Source organism: Trichechus manatus, unplaced genomic scaffold, assembly GCF_000243295.1.
Source record: "Trichechus manatus latirostris isolate Lorelei unplaced genomic scaffold, TriManLat1.0 scaffold00017, whole genome shotgun sequence".
NCBI lineage: Eukaryota > Metazoa > Chordata > Mammalia > Sirenia > Trichechidae > Trichechus > Trichechus manatus.
In genome coordinates, this window is record NW_004443953.1 from 15559854 (window position 1) to 15574758 (window position 14905).

Here is a 14905-nt window from a genome sequence, read left to right on the forward strand (position 1 = left end):
TGATATGGTTGAACTGAAGGATTTCAAAGCCCCTTCCAACCAAATGTTCCTCAGAAGAAAGGCCTGGTAATCTACTTCTGAAAAATCAGCCATTGAAAACTCTCTGGAGTACAGCTCTACTCTGACACACATGGGGTCGCCACAAGTCAGCAGCAACCGATTTGGTCCTGCTCTAAAATTCTAACATCCAAAAAAGCTGCTATTTGGAAGGAGAAAGAAATTTCTTCTACCTGGAGGCCAAACTCCAGGCAGAAGTTATAAAGATCAATTTCAACAAAAGCTGTCAAAAAAAAAAGGCCTGCATTATAAGGTAGTGAGGTGCCCCTACTGGAACAGTTCAAGCAGAAGGAGCATGACCATTTGTCAAGGCGGGTTGGGAGGCTAAACTGAATGTCCTCCAGTCTTCCATCTGTCAGGTTCTCCTGTTCTCTGATAACAAATTCCAGACATGTATAAAACCTAAGGTAGACAGAGGGGGGTGGGTTGGCCTTGGCTTTAGTCTCATGCTGCTATTCCTAGAAGCATCAGAAGCTAAGAGATCAACCTAAGCTACCACCATCTAGACGCCTGGTGTTGGAGACCTGTCATGTCTTCACTTTTACAAGGCCCAGAAGGACCTAGGTCTCAACACACACACAGGGGGTAGTGTTATTCCTTGAATGTGCCAAGGGTGTTCTCACCATGGGGCCTTTATATTTGCTATGTCCACCTGGAACAATTGTTCTTCTCTTAGATTTCCTCAATAATTAAACAAATACTTATTGAGTACCTACTTCATGCCAAGCACTGTTCTTCCAGGTGATAAGGACATAGCAGCAAGTAAGACAAAAAGACAAAAAAACAAACAAACAAAAAAAAAAACCCATTCTCATGGCTTGCTCCTTCACATCACTGAAGCCTCTGCTCAAATGTCAACTCCTCAGAGAGACATTCTTTAACCACGCTCTCTATAATAGCCTTCTCCCAACCACGGGTTAGCCCTTTTCTCTACATCAATTTTCTTCAGAGTCCTTATCACTCAAAACCTCCCCAACTAGAATGTAAGCTCCCTAGAAGAAGGGCTTTGTCTTGTTTCACCCCTGTATCCTCATGTTTAGAACAGTGCCCAGCATGAGTAGCTGCTCCATAAAGAGTTGCATGAATAATGAGTTGGCTAACTGCTCCAGATGCACTGTCATAGTACTGTTGGGATTGGTGGTGCTGGCTGAGAAAGACTAGGCAGAGCCAGATGGGGGCTCCCATTTTCTTTTTTTAATTACCCACGAAAATATAGTATAGTTCTACTCAAGGTGGGCAAGAGTAATTGGCTTCTGAAAACTAATCAACAAATGGAAAATCTTTGAATTAGAAGCAGTAAAACAGCTTTCCAAATAGTCCTCGGTTGTCCTCTCAGCTTCAGTTTTTGTCCTGGCTAGATGAAGACCAGATTAATAAGCATCCCGTCTATTTCTGCCTTCAGCCACAGTTGGGATCAATGGGGCCTGAGAGAATTCCTGAATCTGCTCCTATTCAGTATAATTAGGCCAAACTCCAGACTTCAGACATTCAGACACAATCCAGTGTTCCCATTACCAATATTTATACTTACTTTGTTCCTCTTAAGCCTTTATTAAGCCAAAACACTGAAAGCATTTTAGTGCTAACCAGGTATTTTCATGCACTGTTCTACATACTTCTGTGGTGACAGATGCCATGAAATAGAACACACTTCCAGTGTTGCCTTCAGACGTCTTACAAACCAGCAATAAATAAAAGTAAGTTAAATTAAAATTATCAAATGACCATGTAAGCAAAATATCTTCCGGAGTATATATCATACTATGTTATTGTGCTATATTAATATTAACACCTAGATTTAAAACAAAAACCCACCTAAATGACTTTGAATGACATGGCATGTTTTTATAGATTCTTCTCTAAGAACCCAACACAACTGTAAGGCCAACAAACCATCTCAGGTCTTCATTATCAGCTGCCCTGGTTCCCACCCTCCCAATGTGAACATTGTGCTAATACATACGGTTTTATGGATTTCAACTGCTCCTCCATGTTTCCAGATTTGTAATCAATTATATCATCTGCCCCAAGCTTCCTTACAAGTTCATTGGCATCCTGAGAGCAAACTGCTGTCACATGAGCACCCCATGCTTTCACTACCTGCCAAAAAAATGAAGGAGGAAGAAAGTAGGAAAACTGACTGTACTTTTTAAAAAACAGCTGGCACCATGTGTACATATATCAGCTTAATCTCTAGAGAATTTTAAGTGCTTTGTATTAACAAGAGCTCTAGAAAGCCATCTGCCAGAGACCAGTAAAAATGATTAAACTTTAGTTTACCATGAAATAAATCTCATTTACCCTGATCAAGACAGCCAATCACCATGTTGTCATGAAGTTATATCCAATCCACTTAGAGAAGGGTGGTCTCACCAGTATCAGAAGAAACAACAGTCAACAACCTCAAATTCAGTGCTTTCAATGATGACAAGAGTAGATGGCAAAAAAGGTCACATGTCCTTTGTAAAATAACTATTTTAAATGTGTCCAGAACATAAAAATGAAACATCCTTTTATTTACATCTTCAGTGAGTGTTAATACAGTCTTTGAGTCAGACAAGTGTAGCAAAGTAATCAGTTATCAGGTACTACATAATAAACAAAAAGGTGCCTTTAAGAAGAGGAAGAAAATATAGCCAATTTATTTTTAAAATGTGAATCAGGTCCTCTCCTTTAGAGTAAAAAGACCAAAATGAGTGGTTCACAGGATTACAAATGCAGATAACTTATATTTTAAAATAATAAGGAATAAAACCAAAAAACCAAACCCATTGCTGTTGAGCCGATCACGACTCATAGCGACCCTATAGGACACAGAAGTGCCCCATAGGGTTTCCAAGGCTGTAATCTTTACAGAAGCAGACTGCCACATCTTTCTCCCGTGGAGCGGCTGGTGGGTTCGAACCGCTGACCTTATGGTTGGGAGCTGAGTGCTTAACCACTGTGCCACCAGAGCTCCTTAATAAGGAATAACTAGATGTAAATAAAAAGGAGAGCTAAATTCTAATGTTCTTTAGATTAAGTATCCAGAAGGCACCCGGCTCCAAAAATTGCTACAATTCTTTTCTATATTGCCAATTTCACAGAATTAAAAGGAGCTGCTTCCAGCCTAATTTGAGAATAGCTACTTAAAGTTCACCAAGAAATTTTTGTACTGATAGTTATAGGTAATAACCGATGAGCTGTTTTCTCAATCTTGTCCTGAGTATCGCTTTCCTGAGCTTCGTTAACTTAAGTTACAAAGATTCACTAGAACGTAAGGGATCTGTGTTTATTTTGTTCACTGCTGAATCCCACTCCCTGGTACTCACAGGTGCTAAATAAATATCTGTTAAATACAGAAACAAATAAAGGGCTTTAAAATCATACATAATCTTATTTCTCACTCTTAAAAAGTAATATTGGCCAAGAGCTTATACCCTGGAAATCTGAGGGGAATTAAAACATTTAGGAGGGATATCATCTAAAATTATTATGTTTCATGGGCTAAAAATAAAGACCAGCTTCTGTTGAGTCAATTCCAACTCATAGCAACCCTACAGAACGGGGTAGAACTGCCCCATAGTTTCCAAGGCTGTAAATCTTTACAGAAGCAGACGGCCGTATCTTTCTCCCAAGGAGTGGCTGGTGGGTTTGAACCACAAAGTTTTTGGTTAGCAGCCAAGCGCTTAACCACTGTGCCACCAGGGCTCCTTAAAAACAAAGACACTTGAGTATAATGACATGTTGCTTTCAATAGCAAGTAGCAAATTAAATTCAAATATGTGAAAACTATAATCTAAGATGAATAGCTCATTTACGACCATCCTTTCTCATACATACATATATACATATACATACATACATACACACACACACACACACACACATATATGAAATAGTCAAGGAAAAATGAAATTCTACTCTAAGCATCTACATTTCTTTAAACAGTATGAAACCATCAAGAAGAATTCGACACATGTTGAAAGAGTTGTGATTATTGTTTCAAATATCAAGTTTTTCTTCTCCCAGTTAGAACTATCTAGTAACTTTGAACATTACTAGAAGTTTTTAAAAACAGCTTTAGCTTTTACAACCTTTTTAATTGTAAAATAAAATAAAAATATTAAAAATGCCTATAAGGCAGACTTACCCAGATCAAAAACAGAACACTGGCAGCCACTCTGGAAGCTCATCTATGTGCCTGTCCCAACGCGTTCCCCCCCGCCCCCCTGCTCAGAAGTCATCATTATCTTGATTTTTATAATAATCACCTCCATACATTAAAAAAAAGTTTTATCACCCAAATATGAATTTCTAGACACTATAGTTTAGTCTTGAGCATTTTTAAAATTTGACATTTTTTTAATGTCTGTTTTAAACTATAAACTCTTCTTCTATCCCTTTCACTTTCTTACAATTTATCTGTGGAAGAACCTGGGCCATTTGATCTGCAGTTTCCCACAGTCTGGAATTGCTGACTGCACATTCAGGGGCAATTCCACATGTTGTTCTGTCCTTTGTATTTCCTGCAAATTGGCAGATGGACCTAGAAACTGTTTCAGATTCAGGTTCAATCCTGTTAGCAAGATTACAGATAGTGTCATGCAAAACTATAAGAGGCACATCACGTCTGCTTGCTGCTCTTGTAGTGATCTTACTGGCTGCTGATGCTTAATACCTATATCTGTTAATTGGGAGTTGCAAAATGGTGATATTCTATCTCTTCTTTTTTCATTTAGTACTCAGAATACTTTTATAAAGAAATATCTTCCTTCACATACTATTTGGTTATTCAGTGATACAGTTCATACAGAAAAGGCAGGGAAAATGTTTAGTTCTTTTCCTTTATTTAACAGTTTAAAAAATAATAAATTGCTTCCCTATCATCTTTCAAAAATGACCACTTAAAAAAAAAGTCTTCATGAACTCATGGATTTAAATATATTTAAAGGGTTTCAATCCATTGCAATTATTACTATTACCAAAACTCAAATTGTCACTTTGGAACAATTTGGGATAATCTTTGGAAGCTTCTTTAAGTTAGCTCCAGAGTTTTTTTGACATGACCCTACTAGTTTGTGATAGCTTCCTTGCTATTTGATATATTCTAGGCTCTTCTCATACATGTTGTGCCCTAGATCTGGAATCTGTCACTTCTCCAAGAAGACCTGTATTCTTTTAGTGAGAAATGGTAGTTCAAGAGCTATCTCTGCATTCACATACCCACATATATAACGTACTTCTGGAGTTCATATTGACACTTCCAAAATAAATTTGAGACTACGGAGCTTTTACTTAATCTCTTTCTATTACATCTGTATCTCCTTTCTTCCACACCTAGAATCCTGGTTCTTAAAGACACATGGGATGAAAGAATTAGAATATTCCATAACTACTCATTCATTTGATCACATATTACAGTCTCTAAATAATAATACCAATAGTACTATCAACATGATTGCTAAAAGCATTAAAATAATTTTAATATGCTCTCCCTATTTCCCCCCTTTTAAAAAATAGTTGTATTACATCTACCTTGCCAGAGCATATGGTTATTGCACACTGTACTGTCTCCTTTTAAGAACACATTTAGTTTTAGCTCTACAATTAATTATACATTTAACATTCACTACCAGTCCTTAATTTGATGTCTCTCTAGTCATTTCAGTTGTGTGAAGTGCATTCTCCAGTAGATTTCTCTGAAAGGGATCAGAAGAACAATAGTCCCCAAGTTCTTGCATGTTGATAATAGTTTGTATCTGTCCTTTGTACTTGCAGGTCACTTTTGCTGGATATAAAATTCTTGGCTTGCTCTTTTCTTGATATATTAAATATGTTATTCCTTTTTTTGTTGACATTAAAGTGTTGTTGTCAAAAAGTCTGATAATATAACATTATTTCTCTTAAAAGTCACAATTTCTTTTTTTCTAGATGCCCAGAGGATTTTTTTTCTCTAAAGACCAGTAATTTTACTAGACTATATCTAGGTATTGGTCATTCTAAGTCCATGTTCTTAGATAAGTGATGTACGCACTCATTCAAAAGGTGTTAGGTTTTGTTGTTAGGTGCCGTTGAGTCGTTTTTTTGTTTGTTTTTGTTTTTTTTTTGGTTTTCTTATACAAAATAGATAGTCTTCAAATAATTTAATTTAGCAAAGTTTCCAGAATTGTAGTTGTTACTATTTCTTCTATTCCCTTGCTATGGTTTTCTTCTTCAGAGACTCTCATTTTCCATACATTCAAGCTTCTTTGCCTATCTTCCATATTTGACACTTTCTCTCAAATCTTTTTTAATCTATTTCTTTTGTATTTTTAAAATTTTTCAGTTACACATTCTATTTTTAGTAAGGTAACATGGCATGTGTTTATTTACTATGATCCATTTTAAGTTACTGTTTTATATTGTGTGAGGTAAGGTTTACTGAGGTTCATTTTTTTTGTTGTTAGGTGCCATAGAGTCAGTTCCAACTCATAGTGACCCTATGTACAACAGAATGAAATACTGCCCAGTCCTGCACCATCTTCAAAATCACTGTTATATTTGACCCCATTGTTGCAGCTACTGTATCAATCCATCTCGTTGAGGATTTTTTTATATAGAATATTCAGTTGTTCCAGCACCGTTTGTTGAAAAGACTACTCTTTACCCCATCGAATTGCCTTGACACTTCTGTCGAAAATCAACTGACCAATCATCTATATGTCTATCCGTACACCAATTCCACACTATCTTGGTTACTGTAAGACTTTATAGCAAGTCTTAAAATCAGATAATGTAAGTCCTCAAACTGTATTCTTATTAAAAATTGTTTGGCTACTGCACTTCCAAATAAATTTTAGAATTAGCTTATCAGTTTCTACAAAAAAGCCTGCAGAAATTTTGATTAAAGACTAGCACTGGTTTTGACATTGGTTATTTCCTATCAATTGCAAACTTTTATCTACCTGATCTGCCCATTGTCCTTCTCCTTAAAAGCTTTCCTACATTTGTTATACATGACACCCACATACTCACTCATATATTAAACCATGGGAAAGGTTAACACCTCCTTCTATATTAGAAAATTTTCCTCTTAAAAGAGCAAGCTGAAATTATAGTGAATTTACCACACCTACCTCTCTCTCAGCTAAAAGGAAAAAATCATTTGAAATATGTGATTTTATAAATTAATGTAAACAGTAAACTTTCTCATTCACAGGATTAAAAAATTGTTTTACCTGTATAGCAAAAGTACCAACTCCACCTGAAGCACCCAGGATTAAAACACTGCAATGCAAAAGAAACCACAATCAATGAGAATCCCAAGCAAATGTAACTGGATAAAGAGGATGCTTTCAACATGTAACTGGCTCAGAGATAAACAATCTCAAAGAGCAAATAAAGTCATTCAACTACCCAAGATGATATTACACAAGGATTTTTTTTCTCTTAGGTTCACCAAGAAGCTATAAATGCTTATTAAAGTTAGACATTCTATGAACTCTTTACCAAGGTTTTGATTTGTATTTTTTTAAGTTGCTCACGTGGTATTTGGTAACATCTGCCTTACAATTTTAGTAGGCTAAAACTACCATAGCTTCCTGTATAAGAGGCCCTTTTTAGTGTGTTAAAGTAGACCTATTTGCTCTCTAAGAAAAATCACATTCCTGACAACATTCCTGCCAAAGTGGAATAAACTTCTTTTGTGCAGACATGTCCTGTTCAAGCCTTTCAACTTTCGTAAGTGGAAATCAATCTTATCTTCAATTTGGCTTCCAGTTAAAGGAATCTACCTATCAGCACAAACACTGCTGTGATCCATGTTTTTACCATGTTTTACCCTACAAGCCCTCGAGGACAGAGACCTCTTATTATGCCCAGCACTGGGCATACTACCTTGAATTTAACAGATGCCTAATCAATGTTTCTTGATTTGAAAAATAAAAAATAAATCATCTAAATCATTTTATCCTACAATCAAGGTGCTTCTCACTTCAAATAAGGGGATCCCCTGGGTATTCGAAAGACTGCACTAAAGTTTCTTTCAGTAAAGAAAAGCTTGAAATTAATTTCTAATTCTCTCTTTGAGAATGTTGGATTAAGAGGATACCAAATATAATGACTGCTTGAGGAACCGACTGCCAGACACATCTCTAACCTCATTATTGTCAGTTCATTGCTTTCCAATAACTCTTGATCCAAAGCAGCCTCATTCCCCAGATGAAAAAGCACAAAGGTGTTTCACAGCTGTACTTGGTAGAAGAGGGCGTGGTTCTCTAATAGCAGCTTCAGTTCCTGAGGCTGACACTTGATGGCGACCCAAAGTGCACAACAGGCAGTGAGCAGGCCTTGTGAAGTGCTGTACTGTTAGCTTATGAAGAAGCCCTGGGGACGTATCTTTCTCTGGTCCTGCAAACTCCATGTTTTGTGCAGGTTCACCCAGGGTCCATACTTTTCTTCAAACGAAGAAAGTCCAAAAAACGAGAGCAGGCAAAACAAACTTACAAGCCTGCAAGAAGCTGGTGGTTCCTTTATGGTTTGCATCACCTTCAAAGTACTTTCAGTGCAAAGAGAAAATACTGCTGTTGCTTATTCCCTAATGGCCTTTCACTTAAGTGCTACACAGTAGAATACTTTTTATCTCGCTTGCTATAAATGGTTACACTATATATTCAAATCTCATTAAAGTAGAAATCTATACGTTACAGGTAGTCCCCAACTTATGACGAGGTTTCGTTCTGATGACTCAGTCGTAAGTTGGTTCAAACGTAAGGCGAATACCTCTTTTTTTTTTTTTTCATTATTATTGCCTTTTTATTTCAGTATCTTTATAAATCCGATCTTTGAACATCTGTGAGTGAACATCTGAGAATGATAACATCAGCAAATTATGTGCTGCAACAATGTATGTACCACATATTACTAATGATAAGTTGTACAAGAAAAAAAAAAAAAAGACAGTTTTAAGTGCAGTTCCTCGTAACTTGAATACTTCAAAAGTTGGGGACTACCTGTATAGTGAAGAAAGGGGGAAACGGCTGCTGTATCGCTTATTAGTTTATATAGAGCAAGAGCCCAGGAAATACCCTACTTACAAAGAGCACTATCATTTAAAATTATCAAGAATTTTAATTACACTTCTCTCTTACAACCTAAGTCCACAGAGAAAGCTTCTTTTGACGTCAGTGGGAACTGCACTGTTGGCAGATAACAGAAACACTGGGGAAAAGAATGAATAATTATTACACTACACATGCATTCTTAAATCCTAAAATCTAAACTTTTTTTTTCCCACCATTTCTGACCAAACTCTGAATTCTCCCTAAGCATACAGTAAGATACTAAAGCAATTTCTGCTTCTTTTCCATGACTGAGTCACTTTTTATTTAGCACTTGGGTACCTAATTCCATGACCGAGCCACTTTTTATTTAGCATTTGGGTACCTAAGTCTTCTATAATCACATTTTTCAGTATTGTTACAATCTTGGGAGGTGGACAATTAATATCTTATCTGCCTTACAAGTGAAAAATATATGAAACATACCACGAAACAGCAGGAGATCCAGAAGTAGGGAATCATCTTTCAAGTTTCTATATTCTGGCTTAGCCCCAGAGATCTTTGAATGCGAGAACTAGAACTGAATATGCAGAGTTGGGGTTCTAGTCCCAACTCCCTCACTAACTGAATCCCTAGGCCTCAGATTCATCACCTATGAAATTATGATCACAGAGGTGTGCTCTAGGATTCAGCAAAAAGAAGATACAGCATTTTCAATCTAACTTAAGCTTATATTTAGTTTCTCAACCTTTCTAACATAGAATTCTATGACCTTCATGATTCTCCCCAGACTATTTGGGGGAGTAGGGAGCCACATCACAAGATTAGAGTGCCATTTATTAAATACTAATGGCTTAGGAACAAAGATGATTCAAATAATGATTAAATCTTCCATTAGCAGAAACAAGTGGTCTTTAAGATATAAGGATAACTTATCTATGTGGGATCAAATTGACAATGGCAACTTGAAAGTTTGGATGGGAAGCTTAGGGGCAGTGAGTTTAAGGTAATGATGGTGGAATAATTTGGAAAAGGAGTGAGAATGGCAGCACAACTTGTAGAATGTAACCAGTGTCACTGAATTGTACAAGTAGAAATTGTTGACATGGTGTGTATTTTTGCCTGTGCATACTTTCCCCAAAATAAAACTTTAAAAAAAGAAATAAGGATAATGTTAAAAATACATAATCTCATTTTTCAGCTTCATACTTCTAAATCTGAGGAAAAAAATGGGTGAAAGATAACAAAATATATCATAATCTGCTAAATTTACTTCCTAAAGCAAGTGAAACACTAAATCTGAATAAGTGGAATAATAGGGCTACAAAACAAATCAACCAAACATGAACAAGATAGCTTGAATCTGTCTGTCCCCTTTTTCAAAGCCTCTGTAACTCACAAACACCTTCCCCAATTTACAGAAGAGTTCATGTGTAAATTAGTTGTTTGGAACTTTAAACACATTTTCCCATGAAAATCTTGGCAAGGTGCCCAGGGTACCCATTTATAAGGTTTAGTTAACCCATAATGAACCAAGAACCTCAGACAGAGTATAACAATGGTTCTGTGGGAAATGTATTCGGAATTTCAACTAGGGATACTGGGAACACATCGGCTAGGCAGTGAGAACTGTCACAAATCACTGGTTCCTTCCATCTGGCGCCGAAGCAAGTAGGGAAAGGACACTTCTGATGAGCAGCAATAGGGTGGATGAGAAGCAGATGGTGAGAGGAGGAGTCACCATGAAGCTAATAAAGCTTAACTTTAGGCCCCTCACTTACACAGGCTCTGAGAGCGGCTCTAGCAATAAATGTGCATGGTCACGTGTTTTTGTAAGATTGGCAAAAGTAAGATATGCTATCACAATAATCAAAGATTGGTATCTCCACACTGTGATGCTTAATTTTATATGTCAATTTGGCTAGGCTATGGTTCCCAATTATTTTTCCTAACTCTAGTCTACTTGTAGTCACTGAGTAGTTTCCGTGTGACTAAATCAGTTGGTTTTGGATACAGCAGTTTACCTGCCATATGAAATCGAATACAATTACCTTTTATCTAACACAGTGTGATGTAATCACACTCCATAATGCAATCTAACGTAATATAATCAGTGAATCAGTTGAAGTTGTACCTGTGTAGGGTGAATAGTAAACCTAATGACTACTGAGTTTTGAAAACCAGGATAGACACAGACATACATACATATACACAAGGGAAGACAGAAGTCATGTGAAGATCGTCTACAAGCAAAGGGACATCAAGGATTGCCAGCAGACACCAGAAATTAGGAGAGAGGCTCACAGAAGGAACTGACATGGCTGGGACCCTGATCTGGAGTTTTAGCCTCTAAATTGTGAGAAAATATCATTTCTGTTCTTTAAAGCCACCATTTGTGGTATTTCTGAGACAGAGCCCCCACAGTGCTGTATTCTTTACCTGGCTTCCTCCCCTACAGAGTTGTATTGAAATATCATTTCCTTTGCTGCCCCTACCCCCACAGCTTTGCATTTGAATCCTGCTTTTGCTTGGAGGTTATATATAAATCCCACTTCTCCAGTAGAGCATGATTAAGAACATTTGCTGACGTAACTTGTATGAACTCCCTACTTGTAAACCCCTTTAAAAGTAACCTGCCTGCCCACCCTTGGTGAGCAGTCTTGGCAGCAGCAGCTCCAACTGACTTCATAACAAAATAAAGGTGCCTTTCCAGTTCTCCCACCTCAACCTCTCATTTATTCCAATACAAGTCAGGCCGAGTAAGACCCTGGGGTTTCCATCCAGCAACATTTCTGTTAGGGCAGAAGTAGGAAACTAAGACACACTCCTATACTCTCTCTGCCAGACATCCTCTCTTGTAGGTAGCACTAGATTTGCATAAAGGGAAGTTAATTTGGAAATACATGTGCTTTGGGTTTAGTGGAAAATACCTATGTGGTTTACAGTCACTTCTGTGTAGAGGTAAGTTATTGCTAGCTGTCCTGGTTTAAGAATGTCTTCCAGGAATATTCCCGTCTCCCGCTAAATCAATTCTCCTAGGCTTCATGATGAAAAGGTCAGAAATTTTAAGGTAAGACTGAGTACTATGGCGCTGTCAAAGAGAAATTATTAGCAGATACCTTGCTTACCCACAAAACCAAATGTTCACTTTAAAGAAATCCTGACCAAAATTAGTCTGCCAACACGGGCTTTTCTTTTACCTAAAGTTGCAAATTCTTTTTTTCTGTGTGAAGTCAGGCTTACTAAATTTGAAATTCAAAAGATACGGCTGGGTGGAAGGCCTGAGACCATCTTGTGACCTGATATCCACTGATCTCAGTAAAACGGGGAGGGCAGGGATTAATCAATCACATTAAGATTAGTCAGTGGTTGATGGTGTGTATTTCTCCCTCCTCTTCTCTTTACAAGCCTGATTGTACCCAGCTTCTTCAAGCCATTTGCTTTTTCTGAAATCAAAATGGTCTCCCTATATGCATATAGAATAACTGCGCAGAATAAACCTTATGTTCAAATTTCATTGAGTTTTTATTATTTTTAACAGTGCCCATAACTGGAATATGTGGGTAATGAAGGAGAAACACGGTGTGAAATGTACAGAGCCAGACGCTAGTCTGTGAAAAAATACTTCCCATCAAAAGACATGTAAAAACTTACAATACACAACTACATGGAAGGCATCACCAACAAACTGCTAATAAGGGTTGTCAATCAAAATACGATGGTATTTTAGGATTATTCACTGCACAAGAAAATTTAAAATATCCTGAAATATATAAAATACATGAAAGAAACTTGGAAGGCACTTTCCCAAATTTGACAATAATCCTAAAATTTTATATGGCATAAACAATTAGCTGTGAAGTGGAAGGTTAGGGGGAGAGCAGGGTTTGGGAACAATATCAGAGTTTGGCTTAGTGTAAATCACAATTAACTGACAGTAGAAATACAGACGAAGAGCTGAGGTGGTAGTCAGTGCATCCTGTTTTGCATGTGTTGGGTTTAAATGCAACTCAGGAGAGAAGTTAGGGCTAGAAATTTCGATCCGGAAATTGTTGCTGTTGTTATGTGCCGTCGAGTTGGTTCCGACTCATAGCAACCCCACACACAATGGGACTAAACACTGCCCAGTCCTGCACCATCCTCACAATCGTTGCTATGTTTGGGCCCACTGTTGCAGCCACTGTGTCAATCTATCTCGTTGAGGGGGGTCTTCTTTTTTGCCAAACCTCTACTTTACCAATCATGATGTCCTTCTCCAGGGACTGGTCCCTCCTGATAAGATGCCCAAAGCACATGAGACCAAGTCTCGCCATCCTCCCTTCTAAGGAGCATTCAGGCTATACTTCTTCCGAGACAGATTTGTTTTTCTGACAGTCCATGGTATATTCAATATTCTTTGCCAATACTATAATTCAAAGCTCTTCTTTGGTCTTCCTTATTCACTGTCCAGCTTTCGCATGCATATCAGGTGACTAAAAATATCATGGCTTGGGTGAAGCGCACCTTAGTCCTCAAACTGACATCTTTGTTTTTGATTTAGAAATAATATTGGAGTTATTAGTCCCTGTCCTTGAGCATAGAGAAGGTGATCCAGGTTGAGCTGGGCTCATGAGGACTCACAAGGACACATCAACTGGGCCCTGAGGTATAAAGACAATAGCTAAGATAATCTTGTAAAATATCTTTTATTGAAACTTTCATAGAAAGCCAATCAAACACAACATAAAAGACTTTCTACTCTTAGTGAATAGAAATTTGTTGGACCAATGAAGACCCTCCTGACTGTCATTACTGAAACCTGTACCAATGATTGTTAAGAAAGACAATTCAAAATGTAGGATCACAGTTTCTAGCCAATCTGAAAAGGCTAAGCTTTCAATGGTTTTCCCCATTTGTAATGTTAATATATACTGATGGCTCTGTAATGGACACAGGACTTGGGCAGACAAGGCTGTGGCAGCATGCTTGTCTGTTTTCCCATTCTTGCCTATTCTGTGATATTCTTTGGACTCTGGCAGACATGGCTGTGGCAGCATGCTTGTCCGTTTTCCCATTCTTGCCTATTCTGTAATATTCTTTGGACTTGGGCAGACATGGCTGTGGCAGCATGCTTGTCCGTTTTCCCATTTTTGTCTGTTCTGTGATATTTCCTCGGACTCGGGCAGACATGGCTCTGACAGCATGGTTGTCCGTTTGCCACTTCTGCCCTTTTGAATATATGCCAAATAAAATTTCTTTTGCTTTACTAAACTTTATGGTTTTTACCCTACAACATTTTTTTAACACTTTAAAGAGGTCTTTTGCAACAGATTTGCCCAACGCAATACAATGGTATTGAAGGAAGAAGATCTGGAAATTGTCAACATATAAATAGAAGTTAGGAGTAATGAGATAACTCTGGGAGACAGAGGGATGATGGGGTGGAACACTGGAAAAGTACCAACAATTAAAAGAGTGAACAAAGGAGAACCTTTGAGAAATGACAAGAAACAGTCAAAAAGGCAACGGGTAACCTAAAGAAGCCTAGTGTCCCTAAAACCACGGAAAAAGTATTAAGAAGGAAGAGGACTTCCGGCAAAATGGTGCTCTAGGCAGAAGCACTACGCCATCCCTCCACAGCAAAGATCCGAGCAACTAAGCTGAACAGAGAAAACAACAATCCTGAAAACCTAAAACATCAAATGAAGAGATAAAGAACTCAGCCAAGCACCAAATGGAGTGAAAAAACTGAAAGAGAACGGAGAGCGAGGAGAGATTCATGCAGAGATCCCCTAACAGCTAACGCAGCGCGGATCAGCCATCTTGGACTCCTACTGGAGACCAGCAAA

The 14905-nt window shown here is 37.8% G+C and overlaps 1 protein-coding gene across 1 annotated transcript in view; it reads right to left on the bottom strand.

The window, feature by feature from the left end:
- Positions 1-14905, bottom strand: part of RTN4IP1 (reticulon 4 interacting protein 1) — a 54737-nt gene that overhangs the window by 19353 nt on the left and 20479 nt on the right. Inside the window, exons 5-6 of the mRNA XM_004372435.2 lie at positions 7257-7305; positions 2021-2157 (exon numbers count right to left, since the gene is read on the bottom strand). Coding sequence (XP_004372492.1) covers positions 2021-2157; positions 7257-7305 — 186 coding nt within the window. The remainder of the gene's footprint in view (positions 1-2020; positions 2158-7256; positions 7306-14905) is intronic.